The following is a 23,401-nucleotide window of genomic DNA, read 5'->3' as shown; positions in this document are numbered from 1 at the left end:
TTTCTTTTCTGCGGATTCCGAGTGAAACTCTCTTGTATAGCGTTCACCCGACTCGTCGCGTCCGCCACTCCACTCACGCGCGCGTTTCACATGAAAGCAAAATACAAATCATTGCGTTCACTCCACTCAAACATTCACAAATCACAGACTTGAACCAAGTCTAGTCACCGTACAAATTTCCAACTTTTGTAATACGGAAACGCATAACCTATAATTTACCATACTTGAAATATGAAATGGTCGCCATCGCTATGATAACTTTAAAGGGCGAACTGAAATTTAGGTATTCACAAAAATATGACTCTGATAATTTTATTTGCTCCATGGCCTTCGAAATGAGTCTACGCAATAAGCGCTAGATAAGAAACGTTTTGTAAAAATGAGTATCCGAATATTTGTCCCCTAGGCGTATTTTATCTTACCATTCACGCTGTAAACAACAACAACAAACAAATGTAAGCCGTCTGGATGGTCATGATTACTATCACCGTCAGCATCATCATCACCATCATCATCAGTAGCAGCAGCAGCTGCTGCATCGCCGCCGCAGCTGATATGATCAGAGTCATCATCGTACATCAAGAACCTTACAGTAAGACGACGTAGTTTCGGACCACTGCAAACGAGATGCCCTCAAAACAAGTGAAAGAAATCACTTTGTCAAGAGAGAAGGAAAGCAATTCATCATATCTTGGATAGACAAGAAACTTGGGGTCACACATACTTTCAATGAGGGATGGGAAAAGTTGATAGTCGTGTCGTCATTTTTATGATCAAAACGCATCGTGAAGAGTAGCTATCGATATAACGACCCCGCTCAAGAGATACAGGATTACCACGGTAAATTGGGAGTTAGCTTGGAAGCCTATTATCAGCAATATAATTGTTCTATCGGCGATAAACGCCCATTTAATTCTAATATGTTAAAATTTGCAGAAAACATAATTAGGCCATCGAAGTTTATTTATCTTAATTGAAAAAAGTACATGTTACATAAAATGGCAATATAGAGTATTTACATGTAAATGTTCCAGCAATCTTTGATGCATTACGTATCCAGTGTTGCAGCAAAGACGCGCCCTTGCGACAATGTCCCCAAAATCGAACCCGTTGTCCTTCATTCTCACATACTACGGGTCTCCCTCCTTAGGAGCACTCATGAGTCGACTGTGTTGGGTGTAGTCTGCAGGTAATATCTGATACTGACAGTGACCTTTTGTTTTGCATGATTAGTTTGAGGCTTATATTTACGTACTTTCTGATAGAGCTGTGATTAGAAGTAATTAAATCGCTGCACTTGATAAAACTTGCTTGTAGTCCGACTTGGCTTTGTGATTGGAGGTAGATACGATACAATAGCAACTAATTACTTTCCTGAAATTCAAGCATAGCGAAGCGGTCCCGGTAGCTTGAATTCTGTTTTATGAAACTAATATTCCAAAATCTGATTAACAACCAATGCATTTTGTCCCAAAATGTGCAAAATGTCACAAAAATAAAAGGTAGGGGAACAGTACGTCCCAAGCTTTACAATTTCTGGCTGCAACACTGCGTATCTACTAATGTACCCAGGTACGTACGTACGTACGTCAGTACATACGTATATACATAGATACATGTACGCATGAATGCATGCATGCATCCATCCATCCCTTCCTCCCTCCCTCCCTCCCTCCCTCCCTCCATACATACATACATACATACATACATACATACATACATACATACATACATACATACATACATACATAGAGGCGTCTATGTTAGCGCGCGTATGCCAATTTTGACGTCATCACTAATTTACTATGCCACTTCTACGTCATTGCAAAATACTTTACAAAACAGGCCGACAGGCCTCGTGTCACGGTCCGAACAAATATATTGAGTTGCCTTTCATCAATTTTGAGCAAACTATGCACTTTACAACTCAATATTGCTGCCACATCGAGAAGCTAACGGAGAGTTATTGCAAAATAGCTGACTCACAACGCATAACGCTCGGGTAAGTGCCCATTTTACCACAGGGTGTTGTCTAAATGTCCGTTCCCAGGGGTGGGTAGGTGTTTCGTTGTATTGCTAATAAAGATATATTCTACCAACCTTTGGTGTTTTGGTCTTAAACTTAGCACTGCCCTTGACAATCTTGCGTTAACGTTTTATCAACATGCTGTATCTATTATCTGATGAGTTTGAGTGCCTAATTGGCCAAAGTAAGCAAGGGTAAATTACTAAGCTGTGGACGCTGTCACCAGATTATCACCTTAAATTTGACAAAGTCAACAACGAACGCGCCAGTAAGGTATAATACCTTACTGGCGCGTTCGTTGTGGACTTTGTCAAATTTAATCCGGTGATAATCTGGTGACAGCGTCCACAGCTTAGTAATTTACCCTTGCTTACCTTGGCCAATTAGGCACTCAAACTCATCAGATAATAGATACAGCATGTTGATAAAACGTTAACGCAAGATTGTCAAGGGCAGTGCTAAGTTTAAGACCAAAACACCAAAGGTTGGTAGAATATATCTTTATTAGCAATACAACGAAACACCTACTCACCCCTGGGGACGGACATTTAGACAACACCCTGTGATTTTACTTAACTTGAGGAGTCTGAAGTATCAATACATCGGTACAGAGTACTAGAACCTCGCCGTCGCTCGCTAAGTCGACACCAGCATATAGTTTATGTTCAGCTGAGCCAAAAAATTGGTGGAAATTCTCCTTGCCGCTAGTCAAATCTACAGATACTGAAACTAGAAGCTAGGTCTTAAACTTCAGCCATGGAGAATGTATCACCGGCAGACAAGGCAATGGGCAGTATCCTTCCAAATTTTCCCAAGGAAGAGGTGAAACAGATGGCCGTGCGGCACGACGACTTATTTCTGCTGACGTATCCAAAATCCGGTAAGATAAGGAGGTTATCTTTTGGTATGTTAAATTGGATGAACGGGGAATGTTTGACAACAAAGAACAGTACAACAATATCATAAGCTTTCATTGTTTTTCTCGAGCAGTCCTCTTTCCAGTTAAAAGATACAGAATCGGATATGAAAGTTTGCTTGGGTCTTGGGTCCAAGACTTCATTTAGCGGCAGGCGGGTATCTGCTACCTGTGTGGAGAAAGGGCAGGGGTGTTCGGCCTCACGCATAATCCTGTACCCAATTTTAGACCTGAAGTCTCGGTATTTTAGGACCACATTTTAGACCTCTGTGATCTTTGAACGTGGTTAAAAGTCGTGTCGTGAACATTGCAAGGAGTTGTGGGACGAAAACTAAGCACTTGCGCGGCCGACCGGGGTGGGGGGGGGCACAAACAGAGATTACTACGAACTTGGCCAAGCCATGATTTGCCGAAAACATTACAGGAATACTACAAATATATGGATGAAGAACGTATGTTTTACTAAATTTTGGGTGTATAAAATCATATTCCACTTTGCATCAAAATGTTTTACCCGCATGTTGTACGACGTGACTGGAAACCACACCCAAAGGTGCGCCACGTATACCTACATGTATTGGCGAGTTGCAGTCACTCACGTGACGGGATTCAAGTATATGTGACTGTAAATTTACTTTAGCCTCAATACCCTCATCAGTACTACTATAGTGATAAAAATATTGACGTTCCTTCCAGTCACGTGAAAATTGCACATGAAAGCAACACTGTTTTTGATTTACCTTGTTGCAGTAAAGGGTAGGCCCATTGATATCCTGCGGGGTTTGGAAGATTTCGGAAGAAACAAAGCTTCCATAGAGGTTGCTTTTGAAAAACAAATCCTGCCAAGGGTGACAGGAAGAATCTAAAATATTGTAAGCAGACAAGAAGCAAAACACAATAATGCGCCGACATGTTTCTTTCTAATCTTTGTGTCGTTACTATTATTTCCGGCGTGCTCATCCACTCGGGCTTCCTACCTTTACCTTGTACTTCATTAGTAATATTGCTCAGAAGTGAAGGAGGAAGAAAATACTAATGCTACCCAGTGCATCTTCTAGATCCCTTCAGAATATATGGTAGTCTACCCCTTAGCCTTGAAACTATTACTTTGTGGTATTGAGGGTTATCCAAATTACTTTCTCAATCCTGCTTCTATGTAAAGCCATGATGTGGTGACGTAACACTGCTACCTCAATGACACTAAACTGACTCTCCGGAATAAAGACATCAAATCGACCGCACATTAGGAAAGTATAATAGCATGTTAAAGTGCCATCTTTGGGACTTAACTGTTTGTTACATTTTCAAATAAACTTCCACAGCTTTCAAGTAAGTTTTAAAATATCGCAGCCGTCTAAACGACGATGTTCGATAATATGTATATTTATACTGGCTCTGCAGGAACTCACTGGTTGAGCGAGGTAATTCCACTCATCCTGAACGGTGGCGATACAAAGTCGGTCATTCCGATGGAAAAGAGAGCTATGACCGTAGAGGTGCTCCTGGCCAAACAAGGGGATGACCCTAAAGTGCTGTACCTGAAGACGAACCACGGCGTCGCTGCTGACTTCGACCCTGATGATATGGAGTCACCACGCTTTCTTTCCAGCCATTTTAAGTATGAGGATTTACCGACGCAGCTGTTGGAAAAGAAACCCAAGGTGACAGATATCTGAAATTGATTTATTAGAATTTTGAAAATTAAGGGTGATCGAACCACTTGATTAAGTCGTTGGACTAATAATGCGATTAACAGGGAAAGTAGGAAGTATGCATGCGTATATACTGTAAACATCTAGAATTAGAAAACGTCCTTTGTCGTTTCTATGACGTGGTTCTGTGTTTATTTCCCTAAACAGACGAGGCACAGCATGGTTGGTTTTTGATTTATGTACGACGGAGTGCATGTAAAAGGTTTATATGAAAAAATTATTATAATACAACGATGACTTGGAGTATTAAATAATGAGTTCACATCTGTCGATAGAGCACTTGAGTCCCTGTTCATCAACCAAAATAACCAAAAATCTGGAAATAAATGCTCACGTTTCAATATACGACCAGAAAACTATTCTGGTGGCCTTTGTCGTTTCATGTGATGTTAATTTATCTTGCAATGACAGAAATATAAAAGAAAATCGTAAGATAAAAATAGTATACCGATCAGAATTAAACACAGAACAAATATCACAATGTATTTGTCTGAATATATATATATATATATATATATATATATATATATATATATATATATATATATATATATATATATATATGTAATTGTTTCGGGAAAAAATACCGACGTGAATTTACTTCAGTATGTTATCAAGTAAAAAAAAATTAATTTTAAACGACACTGTAATCATAACGAAGGATCAATACGACAGCATACAACAACAACAACAACAACAACAACCACAACAATAACAACAATAACAATAATCATAATCATAATAACAACAACAAATGAACTTTTCCTCCTGCTAAGTAACTTTGAGAAAATCAGTAATAAATGATAACATGAAAACATTACACTTTACTCTTTATTTATATAATTGGAGTCATTATCCATGATACATTCACAGGTTATTTACCTGGCACGCAACCCGAAAGATGTAGCTGTGTCCATGCTGAATCAGATAACAAGGCCACCGTTTGATGTTGATATGAGTTTTGATGTGTTTCTGGAACTGTTACTCACGGGAAAGGTAGGTAAGAACATCGATCTAATGTTCGTCACATATATGAAAACACATGTTATCTGGATCACAGACAAAGAGAAAGACTGTCTTTCCATTTGTCTGTGCCTGGATACATCGTGAGGCAGTGGTTGGGATACTTTCGGAAGATAGTGAGCTCGAAACTCTAGAATTATGCTGTTAAACTGAGTAAGGCTCTTTACTCCGCCATACTTCATTCTGTAGTGGGTCACGTGGGTACCTCATTCTGTGATTGGCCTTTCTGCCTGTTGGACAAGGGGGATTGAATAGTATTAAAAAACTAATGGTATCTTTCCCGCCTCTTTCTTTTGTCAATAGTTTATGTAGATAATGCAGAGATTTGCAAAATAAAGATTGATCAGTACCTACAGAAACTATGTAGAAATACAGGATGAAAGCATGATGGACTTTGTAACATTGAGCACAAATAATATGTCAATACATTGCTAGTTCTTCTTGTGTGCCTCTTGAATATAACGAATATAGACATGTATAGCTGGCATTGCAATGATTAGTAAACACATTCTGTCATGAATTTTGCCAAATCTACATGTTATATGTTATTTACGTGCGTAGAGATAATTGAATCAATGACAGTAATATCCCCCGACTTACTAGTCAATAAACCTCTCTAGCGCCCGGACAATGGGGACCTCACGTTTTGGATTGGTGGGAGAAGAAAGATGAAGATCACGTTCTTTTCCTGAAGTATGAAGACCTGAAGAAGGTAAAAGTACTAGACTTGAATAAGTACACATAATGACGGTTACCTTGTAACACATGGCTCTTCATTCTTGTTACAGCTGAGTTACCAGTACTTAGAGTATCTCTTTGGCTGCGAAATACCCTTAATACTTAAACACTGTATGTCATGGGAATATTTGAATCACAGTATATACGCTTATAGGACGCTTTGGGTGGCTTGCAGTAATGAGATGAGACGAGATGGCATTGGACGGGATACATTTATTTGGAACCTAAAGCGTTAAAATGAGTCAATCGTTTACAAATGAGCAAATCGTCAGATTTGAATTAATTCCAAGAAATGTTTGGAGTCTATCTTTTTGTCCCATATGTCGACCAAATAATAATATGAAAAGACTTAATCTTTGAAAAATAGAGAGCAGATACGCATTTCTGTTTTAAGTCATGGGACAGAAAAATGTTTGAACACTTTTCACTGGACGACAGGGGAGATATTAAAGCAATTTGCTCGCGTATTAGATATAATTGACGACTGTTTCACGTGATCAGATCCAAAGTCTGCCATCCTTGAACTAAATTGGTATGATCTTGAATTTCAGTCGGCGATGCCCGTTCTTCAGTACGCATAGTCTGATACCTTCTTTGTTTTGAAATAAACAGAAAATGAGCTGGCGGTAACTAATCTCATCACCTTGTTAGCCTTTTAAGTCTGGTAGTTGGCAATTCACCTGAAAAAATCAGGGCGAATTTTTTCCCGACCAGTCATGGGCGTGTCTTACTCCAGAAGTGTACTGCTTGCGTGATCAGTTCAGATTGCGCGGTAGTTGGATAATCTTCTAAAAATCACCCAATGTCCTACACAGCATGATTTATGCGCAGCGGTAGCTAAAACTAGCGAGCTCGGCCATTTGATGGCGCACTTCTTAATTAGATGACAATTTTAAATGATGAAGTACGAAGTCTTTTTTAGTCCGCGGGTACTTATAGATTGGGTCCCGTCCGTCCGTCCGTCCTCGGCCGTTTCTCAGACACTGCTGAACCAATTTTGTTCAAACTTGGCACAAAGGCATAGCACTATGACCTTCAGATGCACATCGATTTATTTTGCGATACGATTCAATATGGCCGCAAGGTGGCCATATTTTTGCAATTTTCATGTCTTTGAACTATAACTCAAACATCCTTTAACAGATTCTATTCAAACTTGGCACAAAGGCATAACACTATAGTCTACATATACATGTAGAATTATGTTGCAATACGATCCAATATGGGCGTGAGGCGGTCATTTGTTTGCAATTTTTCGTGTCTTCGAACCATAACTCAAACATCCTTGAACCGATTCTGTTTAAACTTGGCACAAAGGCATAGCACTATGACTTACAGATGCACATCGATTTATATTGCAATACGATCCAATATGGCCGCAAGGTGGCCATATTTTTGCGATTTTTCATGTCTTTGAACCATAACTCAAACATCCTTGAACAGATTCTGTTCAAACTTGGCACAAAGGCATAGCACTATGACGTACAGATGCACATCGATTTATATTGCGATACAATCCAATATGGCCGCAAGGTGGCCATATTTTTGCGATTTTTCGTGTCTTTGAACCATAACTCAAACATCCTTGAACAGATTCCGAGGCTGTTCAAACTTGGCACAAAGGCAGAACACTATGGCGTACATATGCATGTGGAATTATATTGCGATTCGATCCAATATGGGCGTGAGGCGGCCATTTTGCTGCAATTTTTTCATGTCTTTGAACCATAACTCAAACATCCTTGAATCGATTTTGTTCAAACATGGCACAAAGGCAAAGCACTATGGCCTACATATGCATGTATCAATTGACCTTGCGATAGGAGCCAATATGGCTGCAGAACTGCCATTTTGTTGGAATTTTTCATGTCTTTGAAGCTTAATTCAAAGGTCATTACACCGATTTTGTCCAAACTTGGCGCAAAGATCATGCCCTATGGCATACATATACATGTCAATGTACTTCGTGACATGTTCCAATATGGTTGCCAGATTGTCATTGTTCCAAATATCGCTGCCAGATGGTCATTTTTGGATTTCTTCATGTCTTTTAGGCTTAATCATATGCAAATATTCCTTATCCAATGTTGTTGAGACTTGGTACAAAGATAAAGTACTATGGCATACATATGCATGTCTACTAATTTTGTGCGATGATCTATATGGTCAATAGACAGCCATTTGATTTCAATTTTGGTGTGATTTTTTTATGTCTTTGAAACATAAACATTGGTCACTGTCCTTCGATGGACTGATTTTTTTTAAACGTGATATGGCTGCAAATTTATTTGTTTCATTATATGATCCGAAATGGCTGATTACAACAACATACCCGATCCCATACAATTTCTAAAATTCCACCAAACCATGTGTATAGTATTGCCATCATGAAACTAGAGGCAGTAAGGGCATCGTTATGTGTGATGTAATCAAGAGTTCCTTCAGTGGTCATTACCGGCAGAGATGGGTCAATTTTATTGAACGTTCCTCAGATTACTTTATTATGCAAGTCACAGGCCTGATGCACCCGTTGCATCAATGTCATTCCACAGCTACCTAGACCACAGGTACCTTGACACCAAAGATTACAACAAAATGGACAAGCGGGGACTGTGTCATCAACGATGACTTGTTTTATTTATTTATTTATTTTTATTTTTTATTTATTTATTCATTCTGACATCCAACAGGCATAGCCCAATAACTGGATGCAAACAGAGAAAAATTAAAACATGAAAAAGACAAATTACAACATGCAGAAACTAATTAAAAAAAAGGCACTAAACAAGTAACAACAGAGACTGACAAACATCAAAAACTCTCGGTAGTAAAATGACTATCAGCAAGAGATAATAAAACAGATGACACTTGTGTTTTAAAAGCACTAAGACTGGTAAACAAATCAATATCAAAACGATAGACACTATTTAAAAGTTACATTGCCCGAGACGAAAAACAATATTTAGACAGGTTAACGCGGTGATTTGGAATCCGGAAAAGGTCAGAAGACCTGAGACGCCTTGGGGGCACAAAGAAAGTGAAGGAGCTATTAATATCTGGACAATCGGTAATGAAATTGACACACTTGTGAATAAAACAAAGATCTAAAACTTGACGACGAATAAAAAGAGCCGAAAGTTTAAAATAAGAACATAATGTAAAATAATTATCAACATTGTACTCCATACCCTCCTTAAAACAAAGAAATTTAATAAATTTCTTCTGAACTCGTTCAATTTTGTCAATGTACGACTTCTTTCAAAAGGGCGCGTTGAATTGTGTTGACTTCCAAATTCTCTCTGTTTTTGAAAGATCTTAAATCAGGAGTTAAGAAGATTGCAGTGTTTATCGAGAAAGACTTAACAGCTGAAACCATAGCAAAGATAGCTGACCATTGTACCATCGACAATATGAAAAAAGCCGCCAAGGATGATCCCGTTATGAAGGCTCTTGGATGGAAGGATAATCCATTTATTCGAAAAGGTAAGCATTATAGCGTTCTCTGTTTTGCGTAAAGGAGATACGAACATGACACAGTGGTTCTCCGTTTTTCGCTTTTACAACGTTATCCAAGTGAAGAAAATCACAAAAGAATTTTCTGCGCTCTGTGTATTATTTTACTGTCTACACCTTACATGGATGTATACCCCATTCTCATTTGCTAAATAACCAATGATATAAGTTATCTCAACCAAGGAACTTAAAAAAGTTTTTGTACTAGTCCTCTTAAAATTCAAAAATCATACGAAATGACAATGAAAATCATTAATAAATGTTTTGATAGGCTTATAACATTATAATCGATTAATGCACAAAGAAGACTCGACGGAAGTTGTAAGCTCTCTATGTTTATACATGGTCATCTTCCTTTGTCGGATATATCTATAATACTGCCCTCATTTCAAGTCACGGCAAAGTACCAATGTAGGACGCTTCTTTTTTACAGGAATAGTCGGAGGATGGAAGGAAAAGTACACTGTTGCACAAAGTGAATTGGTGGATAAATACTACAAGGAATGGCTTGAAGGAACAGGATTAGAATTTGAGTTCGAATAGTTTCCGCGAAATTTACGTACCAAGACGTACATAAGTAAAAATAAATAAATGAATAAACAACCATATATATATATATATATATATATATATATATATATATATATATATATATATATATATATATATATATATATATATATATATATATATATATATATATATATATATATATATATATACGGGATGTCATGCTAGCGCCAGTGGTTGCATTATTACATATGTGTAATGGTATAACTAATTATTAGATTCAGAAAATGATAAATATTAATATTTTGAAAATTATTCCACTGTGCCTTATAAGTGTAACCTTTGATGTTCACATACATTGCAGATTTGTTCCAGCGGGGAGCGAGTTGTATCCATGGGATTTCCTGATCCTAATCACGCCAAAGTATGTCATCTTAGATTTAAGCATGATGTTCGCAGAAAATATTGGATTAAAATAGACCCAAAAGTTACTGAATAAAGACAAAGAAAAAAACACATATGCACACACACACACACACACACACACACACACACACACACATATATATATATATATATATATATATATATATTATATATATATATATATATTTATATATCCGTCTATACATACGTTGGTTTTCATCTTGTCTATCTAAGAAATGTTCTAAAATAACGTTTATGCAGTACAGTATCAGTGTGTCTACAAAGGGAATCATTGTGTACCCTATTTTCCATCTCTTCTTACTGGAAATAAAATGCTAGTTTTTCGTTATAAGACTTGCTTAATTGTAATAATCGTATTATACACAGTGTATCGATCATAGGCATCCTTAGTTTTCATTATATTATAGGGAGGATTCATGGCATAATAATCGTGACCTGCACACACAAATTTTCATGTAGGATGTTCACGTCATGTCGCAATTAAGAGCGATGATAGCACGGGCGTATACCGACAGGTGCCTCTTATATGACGTAGTCAACGGCCTGTCTGTTACCCAGTACCAGCATTCGTGATCTGGTACTATACATAGTTGCATGACTTCATTTGATACAGTACGATTTATTTCACTGTATAAACAAAAAACGACACTTAATTACATAATTCTCGGTCAGGTAGGAAAATATCGACACCAACAACATCATGGACAGGTTTCCTTGAAGTTCACATATCATTATGCATCGACAGGGTGCCCCTAAAATGAGCAATACTTTTATAAAAAGAGCAAGGAAGAATATTTTGACCTCGCGGTCTGAATGATGTAATCGAGTCATCTTTCGACGACGTTCAACATACTGCTTTACTGGACTTTACACTTGTAGATTGCTACCTTATCTTATCGAGAAGATTTCAAAAATCAAACTGATATTAGGTAGCAAGATAGCCGGTTTACAAGCGGGAGTCATCATTTCATATATCTTTAGGAGTCTAAAGTATCAATACATTGTGAGCTGCGCCGTAAGGAACCTACCCTGGAACCCCCAGAGTCGCTCGGTTCATTGACGTCGACATACATTCTTGTGTCAGTTGACAACAAAGCGGCGCAAATTCTGCTTGTCCTTGTCAACTCTTCAAATACTGAAACTTGAGGCTCGATCTTAAACTGCAGCCATGGAAAATGCACCACCAACAGACAAGGCAAAAGGCAATATCCTTCCAGATTTTCCGAAGGAAAAGGTCAAACAGATTGAAGTTCGGCACGACGATTTATTTCTGCTGACATATCCAAAATCCGGTAAGATAATATTATATGTATTGTAAAGTAGACATTGAGTTGGGAATATTTGACAACAAAGAAACAACCAATTCTATAAAGCTTTGTTTTCCCCTAGCAGTCTTCGTTCCCATGAATAGATACACAATCGGGCATGACTGTTTGATTATGCCAGGTCTAGGTTCCGAGGCTTTGCGTCGGATGGGGTGCGGGGATAAGCCTAATCGGAGAATCAAGAATCTAAGAATCAAACATGAAAGAATCATGCTCAAAATAGCCTGAGATTCATATTCGGGTGAAAATCACTTCGCATACTAACAGTCGTTATGAATACTCAATCTGATTTAGCCTCTATTGTATCATGGTCATCATAATGTATATAATACATTGTGTTTGGAATTCGATCTTTGTATTGGTATTGACTGTTTTATTTGCAATAGAATTTTATGGTTTGGGAAAAAGTGTCATTCTTCGGAGATGCAATCCATGCAGGAATGGAGAATGATTGGTAGATAGATAAGGCTTGGTACAAGTTGACTGACGTTGATTATTAAAACACTAAATGTATTTCATAATTTTGCGAGGTAAAGCAGCGAAGCTGATGGATGTTGTAGTGAAACTACCGTCCCTGACCCAAGCGCGTGCGATAAGCCACAGCATCGATGTGTATTCACTGCAACGTGCATTTGAGCTGCCATTATAGGATCTAAAATGACACTACCTATGATAGTTGCATTTCAATAAACTTTTAGGAATTTCGAGAAAATTTTAAAATAAACTAGCCTCCTAATCGACGACCTTCGATAATTTGAATAGTAAGTATTCCGATACTGCAGGAACTCACTGGTTAAAGGAGATTGTTCCACTTATCCTGAATGGCGGGGATACAAAGGCTGACATTCCGATTGAAAAGAGGGCAATCATCATAGAGTTACTCTTGGCCAAACAAGGGGACGATCCTAAACTACTGTTCCTGAAGACAAACAACGGTTTCGCTGCTGACTTTGATCCTGACGGCATGGAGTCACCTCGCTTTCTGCCCAGCCATTTCAAGTATGAGGATTTACCGACGCAGTTGTTGGAAAAGAAACCCAAGGTGACAGATATCAAAGATTGATTTATTGCAATTTTGAAAATTAAGACTGATCGAGTAATTTGATATGCCATTAGATTTATAATGCCATCAACAGAGGTTGTTAGAAGTACGCATGAGCATATTTGATGGTGCTCTAAACATCTAGAGGAAATGAAAAGCGTCCGTTGTCATCTGTTTGCTCTAAGCTTATTAAATTTCCAGTAAGAAGCATTCATAAAGGGAAAGTGTGGGAGGTTGCAATGCATCATAGATACTCTATCTTCATTTAAAGGAAAACTGCTTACAAGTATTAGGGCACAGCTTGCTCAAGATTGCATAATGTATTTAGAATTTATTCCCAGCTCATAAAATAAATAAAGCGTAATAGTTAGTTATTCTCTTTAAAATGTATTTTGAAATGAATGATAGGTCAAAGTATTCTCATAAAACACGGATTAATGTTAATGTAATAATTATGATATGGCTAGGCTTTAACCATAACCAAAGTATAAATGGAGGATAATAAAACACCAACAATGAATTTTTAATAACGATGTTGTTAAATTACCTCAGCGAAAATCAGCAGAAAATGATGACAATGAAAACATTATATAAAATACGCTTAATCGTAATCATTATCCGTCATTCACCTACAGGTAATCTACTTGGCACGCAACCCGAAAGATGTGGCTGTGTCCATGCTGAACCAGGTAGCAAGACCACCGTTTAATGTGGACATGAGTTTTGGTGCGTTTTTGGAACTGTTCCTCGCGGGAAAGGTAGGTAAGAACATCGACCTAAAGTTCTTGTAAAGGACATGGTGTGAGAGGCAATAGTTAGTGCACCGGACATAATGTTGGAGGATTGCTAGCTCGAAACTCGAGCATTATGCTGTTCATTTGAGCGGGGCACTTTACTTCTCATGGTTTACCCCGGTAGTGGATGATCGGTACCTCATCCTGTAATTGGCTATTTCGCCTGTGGGACTGGAGGTCGAATAATGTTTGTTTTGTTTTTTCTAAAGCTGTATCTCTCCATTCTTTCATGGGTATGTGTACATTATGTAGATTATAGACTGATTCGCAAATATAAAAAATTAAAATAATCACAATCATACCCATTCAGAATCAAATAGCAATAGGTCAAACTTCATAATACATGGTCAGTTGTTAACACAGAAACAAAACGGCACAGAAGAGACAGCAAAGTACCGGTACAGACAACAAAGTCAAATCCGCGAAGGAAAGCTTTATGGACCTCAGGCAAAAAGACCAAGAAGTGATGTCAGGTGTTTCGAAAATAGTAAGCGCTCCTGCCCATCGGCAGCTTCAGAAACTAATAACACGATACAATTATAATGGCTATCGTCTGGTCGGGCACAAATAATATGTGAACACATTTTTAGTTCTATTTGCGTGTGAGTTCATGAATGTGGCTATATAGCTAGCAATGTATTTTTTTTTCTGAGCACATGTTGTTATAAATTACAACAAAGCCACACATCACGGTGTATGCCTATAAATAATTGTCCGCAAGAAAATGAAAAAGGATATCCTCGACTTCCTTGCAATTAACAACTTTAGTGTCAGGGCCATGGGGACCTCACGTCTTGGATTGGTGGAAGAGGAAAGATGAAGATCACGTTCTTTTCTTGAAGTATGAAGACTTGAAGAAGGTAAGCCGACCTTAATAAGGACACATACTAACGCTACCTTGTCATACATATATAGCTGTTCTTTTTTGTTTCTTCTGCGCTGCCTATACCTGAGTAGGCCGCGAAATAACCTCAATAGATATATTTTAACCGTTGCATACATTTATAGAAAGCTATCGATGGTTTCCAGTCTTAAGACAAGATGTAATTGCGTCGATTGGAAATATTTATTTGAAACCTGAGACATGAAAATTATTTAATCGTTTGCGGACGAACAAATCATCAAATTTGAATTAATCCCACTTAATGTTTTGAATCTTTGTTTCTCCGATAACTCGTCCGAATAATACATACTTAAATTGCATAATCATTGGAAGAAAAATATTGGTACGTAAATGTGTTGAAACGTGCATCCAGGGCTATATGTCGGTTGTGTATAAGCGACTGAAGGCCGCAAGGAATCTTGCTGTCACAGTGCCATATGTCCCGATGACTTTCCAATAATTAACAATTAAAAACTTAATCTCTGAGTTGGTGGATCAGTAAAATGACAGGGAATCGTGCACGCAGATCAGATATCAGAAGCAACTATCTGTCCCAGGTGCCTGTACATGTATTTGCTCAAAGTGGGAGCTAAAACATGCGAGCTTTGTCGGTGATGGCGGGCTTCATAATCAGACGACAATATTAGATGGTGAGGTCCAAAGCCTTTTTAAAAGAGGCCTTTGAATTGTTTTAACTTGCAGTGCTATTGTTTTCGAAAGATCTTAAATCAGGAGTTAAGAAGATAGCAGAGTTTATCGGGAAAGACTTGACAGCTGAAACCATAGCGAAGATAGCGGACCATTGTACCATCGACAATATGAAAAAAAGCCGCTAAGGATGATCCCGTTATGAAGGCTCTTGGATGGAAGGATAATCCATTTATTCGAAAAGGTAAGCATTATAGCGTTCTCTGTTTTGCGTAAAGGAGATACGAACATGACACAGTGGTTCTCCGTTTCTCGCGTTTACAACGTTATCCATATGAAGAAAATTCACAAACGAATTTTCAGCACTCTGTGTATTATTTTACTGTCTAAACCTTCCGTGGATAAACCTTCAATGCATAACAATTTCTAAATCTCAGTTGCGAAATAACCAATGATATAAGTTATCTCTTGGCCTATTCAGTATCTCCCAAATGACTCTGTGGACATAACACGTAGACTCAAGTAGATTAACGATGTAATATACCTATCCTCATTTCATTTAATAACTTTTACACAAGGGGTGCACTTTATATACTGAATTCGGCAACGGTGTCCTACGAAATAAGCACAGAGGCATATAGCCTGTTTTAAGCTTAAAAACGGTGCATCTCCTAGCGATCTACCGTAGCCAATCGACTACGCATGCTTCACAGATGCAACAGTTGCGTCACATGGCAAAAATCAGTGCCCGTCTATTCGACAGCTTAATCACAGCTATGAAGTTAACAGTACAAACATTTCAAACTGATAGATCGATCACTTCATGAATATTTTTAAAAATAATTTACCATACGTCAAGTTCATCATTGTCTTGTTTAAATAATGCTGTGAACATTACTTTCTCCGACAATCCGGAGAAGCAAATCGCCACCAGGAACTTGAAGAAGTTGCTGAACTAGTAATATCAAACTAAAATTATTATTGCAAATGGAAGGTTTAATCAACGCTTTGATAAAGCTTATAATACTAAAATAAGCATACCTTTCAATTCGTTAGTACATAATCAACACTCAACAGGAGCTGTTACATGCAGCCCTCAGTGTCTATCCATGGTCATCTTCCTTTGTCGGATATATCTACAATGCTCGCCTCATCTCAAGTCATGACAAAGTACCAATGTAGGACGCTTCTTTTTCAGGAATAGTCGGAGGATGGAAGCAAAAGTACACTGTTGCACAAAGTGAATTGGTGGATAAATACTACAAGGAATGGCTTGAAGGAACAGGACTAGAGTTTGAGTTCGAATAGTTTCCATTCGGTTTTCGGAATAAAACGTACACTAGTAATGGTTCTTATATATACATACATACATGAATATATATATAATATATATATATATATATATATATATATATATATATATATATATATATATATATATATATATATATATATATAAACAGGAGGTGTTAAGGTAGTGCGTGTGATACATGTGTGTATTGATGCTTTTAATTAATATATATTTAGAGAATGGTAAATATTGCTTCTTTTTGACGAATATTCGAAATAGGTCATTGTGTCTTTTATATGTTAAGATTGTTTTGTACACACATTGTAGACTTGCTCAACGTAGGGAGCAGGATTTACTTAAGTTCATGACTATAAGATTTATCATCTTAGAGGTTAGCTTTGTATCCAAAGGTACTAAGACATCCCGATGGACCATAAGCTTACATTTAGTAACAACGGTACCCGCACGTGTATTTTTGGTTTCATTATTTAGTTTTTGCTGATTCATGTAACGATTAATTGTGATTCAAAAAAATAACGTTGTAACTGTATATTTGCTTGACCTATTTGTGGTTGTTCCCCTTGCTGCAATATATGTTTTATTCTCGTCCTCTAATAGTCGAATTAGACTGTCATGACTCAACAAAAACTAAATGCGCTACGTTTGATACCACAGTCAATATTTTTTGTGTCAGAGCCCAACATCTTCTTCTTCGTCTTTCTAAATAAGGCATGTTGAAATATAAATTACAAGCTATGTTAACTCGATTCATATTGTACAATGTGCAATGTTTTTCTTGACATGGGAACTCTAGTCCGTCTGTTTTATCAAACTTTTTGAGACACACGTCCGGTTCTCGTGGAAGAAAGACGCCCCATATTGTGCACCTCGCAAGCGCATATCAGCTACTACGCATGTAACTTTTTTAACTCGGTCAAAAGAATCTCATTCACATCTCTGTGATAACCCCTCCCCACTATTTTACATTTTACCTGTCATTTTTTAGTCTGTTTACTCATTAGAACATTTAACACGATTGGAACTAATTTGGGAAAATTGGATGAGAGTAATTATTAGAAAAATGTAACGAAATCGAAATTTTTACAGCTGAAATTTTACAAAATGATAGAATAGTGTAAAATTTGAAATATTGTTCTCATCGGACAAAACAACGGAAACACAACGATTATTGCATACCTATTTCATCGGATTCATTTTTATGAAAATAAGTTCATTTTTGTGTAAATGTACTCAAGAAACGAGACAAAATGATTAAAATTTCTGTAATTGACGAATTTTGAGTCAGGGCACTTTTGAAATGCCCCTGACTTTTTCATGAATTTAAGGCTTCATAAACATAAAATTGAGTCAGGGCACATTTTAAAAGACCCTGACTGACTTTACTGTAAATCAATCGAAAAGCTTCATTTTGGTCGAGGAAAAATGACAAACTGACATTATTACTAATGTTTCAGTAATGAAGAAACTACAGACAAACTCTCATATTTTCATCCAAATGTGAATATCGTTCATATGTTTTGAACAATATTGCATTAGATACTATCATGCACTGATTCTTACTCATAAGATTTCAACAGCATCGTAAATTGTGTATAAAATTTTAAAGATGGTAAGCAAATATGGTGTAAAATTAGAGAAATTTCTAAAATTCTTGAGAAATCTGCCAATCCAATTATCCCAATTTAGTTCCAATCGTGTTATTTGTGTACATGTTGTAGTTGTTTATATCCTCCGGCGAAGTAAATGATATGCAGCTTTTTTATTAACCTATAGAAACATTTTTATTATATTATTTCTCTCGATATATGTCATCCTTCACCTCGTCTATCCACCTTAGAAAATGTAGGTTAAAACAGGCGATCTGCGGACCCGTTGTCTGGCTTAACATTAAAATACATATTCTACGTGAAGATGTATTTGTCACTGTCATATCTAACTTTATTGTAAAGCCAAATCCCCCGACAGTCTCGACGACGTTCGCGCAAAACGAGAAGTCCCGAGCATACAGAAAAAAATGGCAGAGGGGGGTAATAAGGGAAAGCTGCCTTCCTACGTCTGCCGTTATTATATAAAGTGTGTGGTGTAGACCTGGGGCACAACCTTCAAGCGACATACGGTATGTGACGCTGCGCACGTCGCAAGACTGTCCTGTACCTCAGATCGCTGCTGAGATGAAGTGAAAACAACTTCCGCCTTATTACCTTGGATTTCAAAGTGCTTCCCGCTCTAATGCATTACAGAAACAGGGCCCATTATAAATCGATTCCTGTTCTCGCACTGTCTGCAGACAAAGCGGCACTTTAATTGACACCTCAAGTTGCTCCTACGTAGAGGAGATTGCCTCTTGGATCATCTAGGAGTTGAGCCCCCGATTTCGCTTGGGTGACCATGGATGACATAACTAGCGAACGTAACTGGTGTTTTCTCTCTTTGTTTCCTGGCAACGTTTCGTTTAAATACGCGCGACTTGTTAATAGACAATAACTCTTGTACATTGTGTGCGATTTCTCAAACGAGGGTTCCCAGACAGTCGCGAACACGAGCGGTCGCCTGATGGCTGTATAACTAGCCTAGCACCTGTGTGTGAGCTTCTGCCGACTCGTTCCTACAGGATTGATCTCGCTCTGTGCGAGACCTGCTGTCTGTCTGCCATTTACGGGGCGTGTTCGCGAGACGTGCGCCGGTAGTATATCCACGTAATGCACTTTCCCAACAGCAGCAGATATGTACCGGAGAACATGAAGCGGGATCGAATGATGCTCATTCTCCTGACGGCAGTAGGACTCTGCTTCTTGATCTTCGTCATCTGCGTCATCGTCGTTGTGAACAACGTCCACTCCCGGCACTCCATGTCGCAAGACGACCAACATCGGCAACAGTCCTCGGAAACAACGGAAAACGAGCAAACTGTCGAGGTAGGTAGAGAAAGAGATGCCTCTATGCGCGAAATACGAGCTTGGCTAAGCGACAAAGTCGCCTGCTACGGCGTCGACCGAGACCCTAGCCGTTCCGTCTAAAGCTTGCACCACATAGCACGGGAAATAATGCTTCCTATTTGGATGAACTGCATGCCTTCCCTGCTCATTACAGCATCGCCTAACCTGTAGAGTAGCTTTATCAATACGTAATGTTCTGAGTCAAAGCCGGCTGACGTAATGAATTGACTTGCCTCAAGGAAAAACAGCTTTACCCGGGAATACAAAGCGTTTCAGGCAGACTGCTTCACTATTTCCACGGTGTGTGGCAAGCGGATGAGAGAGAAAGGTTTAATCTTTTGAGCGCTAAAGTCAATTTTTGTCACCCCTATAAAATATACCTAAGTCAATTTTTATTACATTTTTGCTAAAATTTTGATAAAAAACTGTGGCCAGTGAAATGTTAAGTTCATTTGGTCCGAAATTATCAGAAAAATTCATAAGAATAGGTAAAATGTGCCATTAAAATTTTGGTGGGAAAAAATACAGCACTTGAAGGGTTAAAGGGATCAACCACATCTGGTCGTGATTACTTTCTATTTTAGGGTTTGCAAATAGTTATCAATGATAATGTAATTGTTTTATTGTTTCCACGGTATGTATCATGTTGAGTCAACGTACGTTGTAAACCGAACACAAGAAATGGCTTGTTAGGAACAAATTAAGCAGGAGTTAACGAGACGTTCTTCAGGCGCGCTCTTTTAGCAATGACGCACATGTTAAGTCAAAAAAATCTGTGTTTCCAAACGATTCGCCACTTTCCCATTACAACTTGTCCCCACTAGTTTAACGATCTTTTCTCGAGAGCGTTCGAACAGCGTGTCATTACCATCCCATGCGATCGATACCCATTAAAATTGATGCAGATCGTATGGCGAACACAAAGTCTGTTTGCTCTTTACGTTTCCAATACAACCTGGTTAGATTTCGCATTGATTAACGGTAAGGAGTGTTTGTTAATATGTGGAGGAAAATATAATATTTGGCTATTTCTTGCTCCAGGACATACGTAATGGAAAGTAGCACATGTGCAAAAAAGCGCCATTTTGCAAGATCTTTCGTCAAAACAAAGGTAGTTCTCAGAAAATCACACTGAATCTACATATGGATGTGAAATACAATACAGTAGCATATATGGCATAGTCAGCAGAGAGTGCATAATCAGATGTGCATGAGAGAGAGGGAGATACAGACAGACAGACAGAAAGACAGACAGATAGCGAGACAGACAGACAGACACAGACAGAGAGACAGACAATCATCCGTCGAAATGGAAACATGGATACTTGGGCAGACGTGCCATTTTTCATTTGAATTTGTTACCTGCAAACAGTTAAACATTTAAACGTGGACAGGCGTCTTGTAAATACATTTCACTGTCATTGTTTAATGATGTTATACCTATTCGTGATGGAGACGCGAGACTGTAGATGCCTCGAACACATTGACGTCGTGTTTTGTTGCCCTGCCACATCCGCTGAATAGCATTGTCCATTAAGAAACGTCAACATGAGTTAATTCATCAACCAGTACAGAAATAAAGTCGGTAAACATGAAACACACGATTCACCATTCAAGCAACTTGCTTCGTGGCTGAAGGAGATGGCTGACATATTAAATTAATGAAAATACGTATCTTATATTTAATCATTCGTGATGTTTTACATTGAGTTTCGCCCCAAAGCGTAAATTAGCAGCTGAGTCGAATGTTCGTCAAGATTTCACGTACAAGAGCCCAAAAACAGAGCTCCGGACAAGTAAATCGCAGTTTCGAACGAAAGGAGAGACCGAAACATTGAGACTAAAAAATGAATCCCTGGACAAACAAAACAACGCCGGAGAAAACATGCTTCGCGTAATGTTCGGCTGCCGTCGCCCCATTTATCTATCGTATATCTCCATTTTATCTACATGTACCAGAGGAGATTGGTAAGTGTGCAATTGTATCAGAAGCAAAAATCTCCAAGAGTGCCTGGAGGAAAGGACGATATTAAATATCTGGATCTTCCCTAGATTTTAATAGGTTTTGAAGGCAGTATTAACGAGATATCAGCCATACTTTGCGAAGCGTCAATGGGTCAAATTCTTCCATGAACGTTGTACGCATGTACAACCATCGATAGCAGATGAATAGCTTGGCCATGCCAGTTTGATTGTAATATAATTTGAAGTTTCTCAATAACTGTCCTCAGTCTGCCTTTTCTGAATTCCATAAATCCACCGATTAGGAGTAGCAGAAAAGCCGAAACTTCTCGACAAATACTCATGTAAGTCCATAATAATTGCGTGTTTGAAAGTTGAAAGACGATAACAAGACTCTCAAATAACAAGTCGACATTATACTGCACCCTCAGCAAAAAAACATACAAGACTTAGTAATTCTTATCCCCAAGTCGTTCTGTACAAAAAGTCGCTTTTTGGACGCCTAATAAGTATGACTTTGTAAAATGAAGTCACGGGGTTTTCCGCCGGATGTCTTTTCAAATTCAGTTTGATCTCCTAATATTGCCTTTGTGTCGTGACACCCGCCTCAAGATGACTTCGATTCAAGAATTCACAAAAGCGCGCAGGAAAAAAAAAACAACCTTACCATGCATCATAGCATGTAGGCTGAATGTTGTACATGTACAGCACGGGTACTGAGAAGCTAATTGGTGGTGTTGAATAGTGCGACCTCGGTAGAGCTTCACGGGTTCGTGAGTAGGTGCCATCTCCTGAGAAGAATCATGTTGTGTCGAAGAAGGCGCTTGTTACATGATCTATTTCACCAGGGGTCAGTGGACATACAAGCAATCGACATGACTCATTATCGCAAATTTTATGCGTGACGCAAGACAACTTGAACCTTTCCATACAAAGTCCTTGAAATATCAGCAATGACGCTATCCGCCTAATTCATTTCTAAGAAGACGGTAGTTCTGAACGATTGGAAATTCACTTGATACTTACATACAGGTGGGTGCACAACCAAGAGATCCAAAGGGCCGCTGTATGAAGCTTCAGAGAAACTTCAATTTTCTGTCGTTAGAATGAAACTAGTAGGTCTGCATAGTTTGACATATGCTACCATGATTATCCTTGGCATACAAAGCACATTTGTTGAAAATCACAGACCTTACTGGAATACAAATGACCGTATAGTACATGGAAAGATTAAGTCGAGTTTGTGGTATGGTATATATCAACATAATAGTTAATTTGAAACAGTAAACTAATATTCTTTGTTTACTCCACATAATATTTTTAATATATACATGTATGACCTTCGGCTATGGTGAAGCTGGCCAAAATATCTCAGGTGAGGTTTTTCGATATTCGAATCTTGGGTACACTGCGAACATGTTTTTTCGACCATGACAGTACACAGCAGGGATCTAGGACTTGCCATCTGGTGCATCCATGCATAGATTGAACATGTTTTAACAAGCAAAATAATTGGCATCTCTCTAATCCGTTAGGATATCGATCATTTGTGTTTCAAAGTGCAAAACATTCCTTTCAAGTGCAGTCTGATACATTTTGTATTACGACCACTCT

General features: G+C 38.2%; 3 protein-coding genes across 4 annotated transcripts in view; all 3 read left to right on the top strand.

Moving 5' to 3' along the window:
- The first annotated feature begins 2,640 nt into the window (after positions 1 to 2,640).
- LOC139133090 (sulfotransferase 1B1-like) lies at positions 2,641 to 10,523 on the top strand. Its single transcript, XM_070699509.1, has 6 exons — positions 2,641 to 2,906; positions 4,344 to 4,603; positions 5,528 to 5,654; positions 6,298 to 6,390; positions 9,728 to 9,898; positions 10,362 to 10,523. The coding sequence occupies exons 1-6, from the start codon at positions 2,783 to 2,785 to the stop codon at positions 10,469 to 10,471; spliced, it is 885 nt and encodes a 294-aa protein (XP_070555610.1). The 5' UTR covers positions 2,641 to 2,782; the 3' UTR covers positions 10,472 to 10,523.
- Positions 10,524 to 11,443: 920 nt separating this feature from the next.
- Positions 11,444 to 16,962, top strand: LOC139133091 (sulfotransferase 1C4-like). Its single transcript, XM_070699511.1, has 6 exons — positions 11,444 to 12,177; positions 12,993 to 13,252; positions 13,888 to 14,014; positions 14,815 to 14,907; positions 15,650 to 15,821; positions 16,776 to 16,962. Exons 1-5 carry the CDS (start codon positions 12,054 to 12,056, stop codon positions 15,763 to 15,765), a joined length of 720 nt encoding a protein of 239 aa, XP_070555612.1. The 5' UTR covers positions 11,444 to 12,053; the 3' UTR covers positions 15,766 to 15,821; positions 16,776 to 16,962.
- A 2,267-nt stretch (positions 16,963 to 19,229) lies between these two features.
- Positions 19,230 to 23,401, top strand: part of LOC139133089 (uncharacterized) — a 56,727-nt gene continuing 52,555 nt past the window's right edge. Inside the window, exon 1 of one of the 2 annotated variants that reach the window (XM_070699508.1) lies at positions 19,230 to 19,804. In XM_070699508.1, the coding sequence (XP_070555609.1) occupies positions 19,589 to 19,804 (216 nt within the window). In that variant the 5' untranslated portion in view covers positions 19,230 to 19,588. The remainder of the gene's footprint in view (positions 19,805 to 23,401) is intronic. The other variant, XM_070699507.1, reaches the window with a different exon arrangement.

Source organism: Ptychodera flava, chromosome 5, assembly GCF_041260155.1.
Source record: "Ptychodera flava strain L36383 chromosome 5, AS_Pfla_20210202, whole genome shotgun sequence".
Lineage (NCBI taxonomy): Eukaryota > Metazoa > Hemichordata > Enteropneusta > Ptychoderidae > Ptychodera > Ptychodera flava.
Note: the sequence above shows the minus strand (reverse complement) of the source record. Positions and strands in the feature narration are given on the sequence as shown.

Excerpts from the sequence above, each read along its gene's own strand:
- LOC139133090 (XM_070699509.1), top strand. The coding sequence starts at position 2,783 with ATGGAGAATGTATCACCGGCAGACAAGGCAATGGGCAGTATCCTTCCA. Across the intron at positions 2,907-4,343 it reads GCTGACGTATCCAAAATCCG|GAACTCACTGGTTGAGCGAG; the intron begins GTAAGATAAGGA and ends CTGGCTCTGCAG. Across the intron at positions 6,391-9,727 it reads GTATGAAGACCTGAAGAAGG|ATCTTAAATCAGGAGTTAAG; the intron begins TAAAAGTACTAG and ends TGTTTTTGAAAG.
- LOC139133091 (XM_070699511.1), top strand. The coding sequence starts at position 12,054 with ATGGAAAATGCACCACCAACAGACAAGGCAAAAGGCAATATCCTTCCA. Across the intron at positions 12,178-12,992 it reads GCTGACATATCCAAAATCCG|GAACTCACTGGTTAAAGGAG; the intron begins GTAAGATAATAT and ends CCGATACTGCAG. Across the intron at positions 13,253-13,887 it reads TGTTGGAAAAGAAACCCAAG|GTAATCTACTTGGCACGCAA; the intron begins GTGACAGATATC and ends ATTCACCTACAG.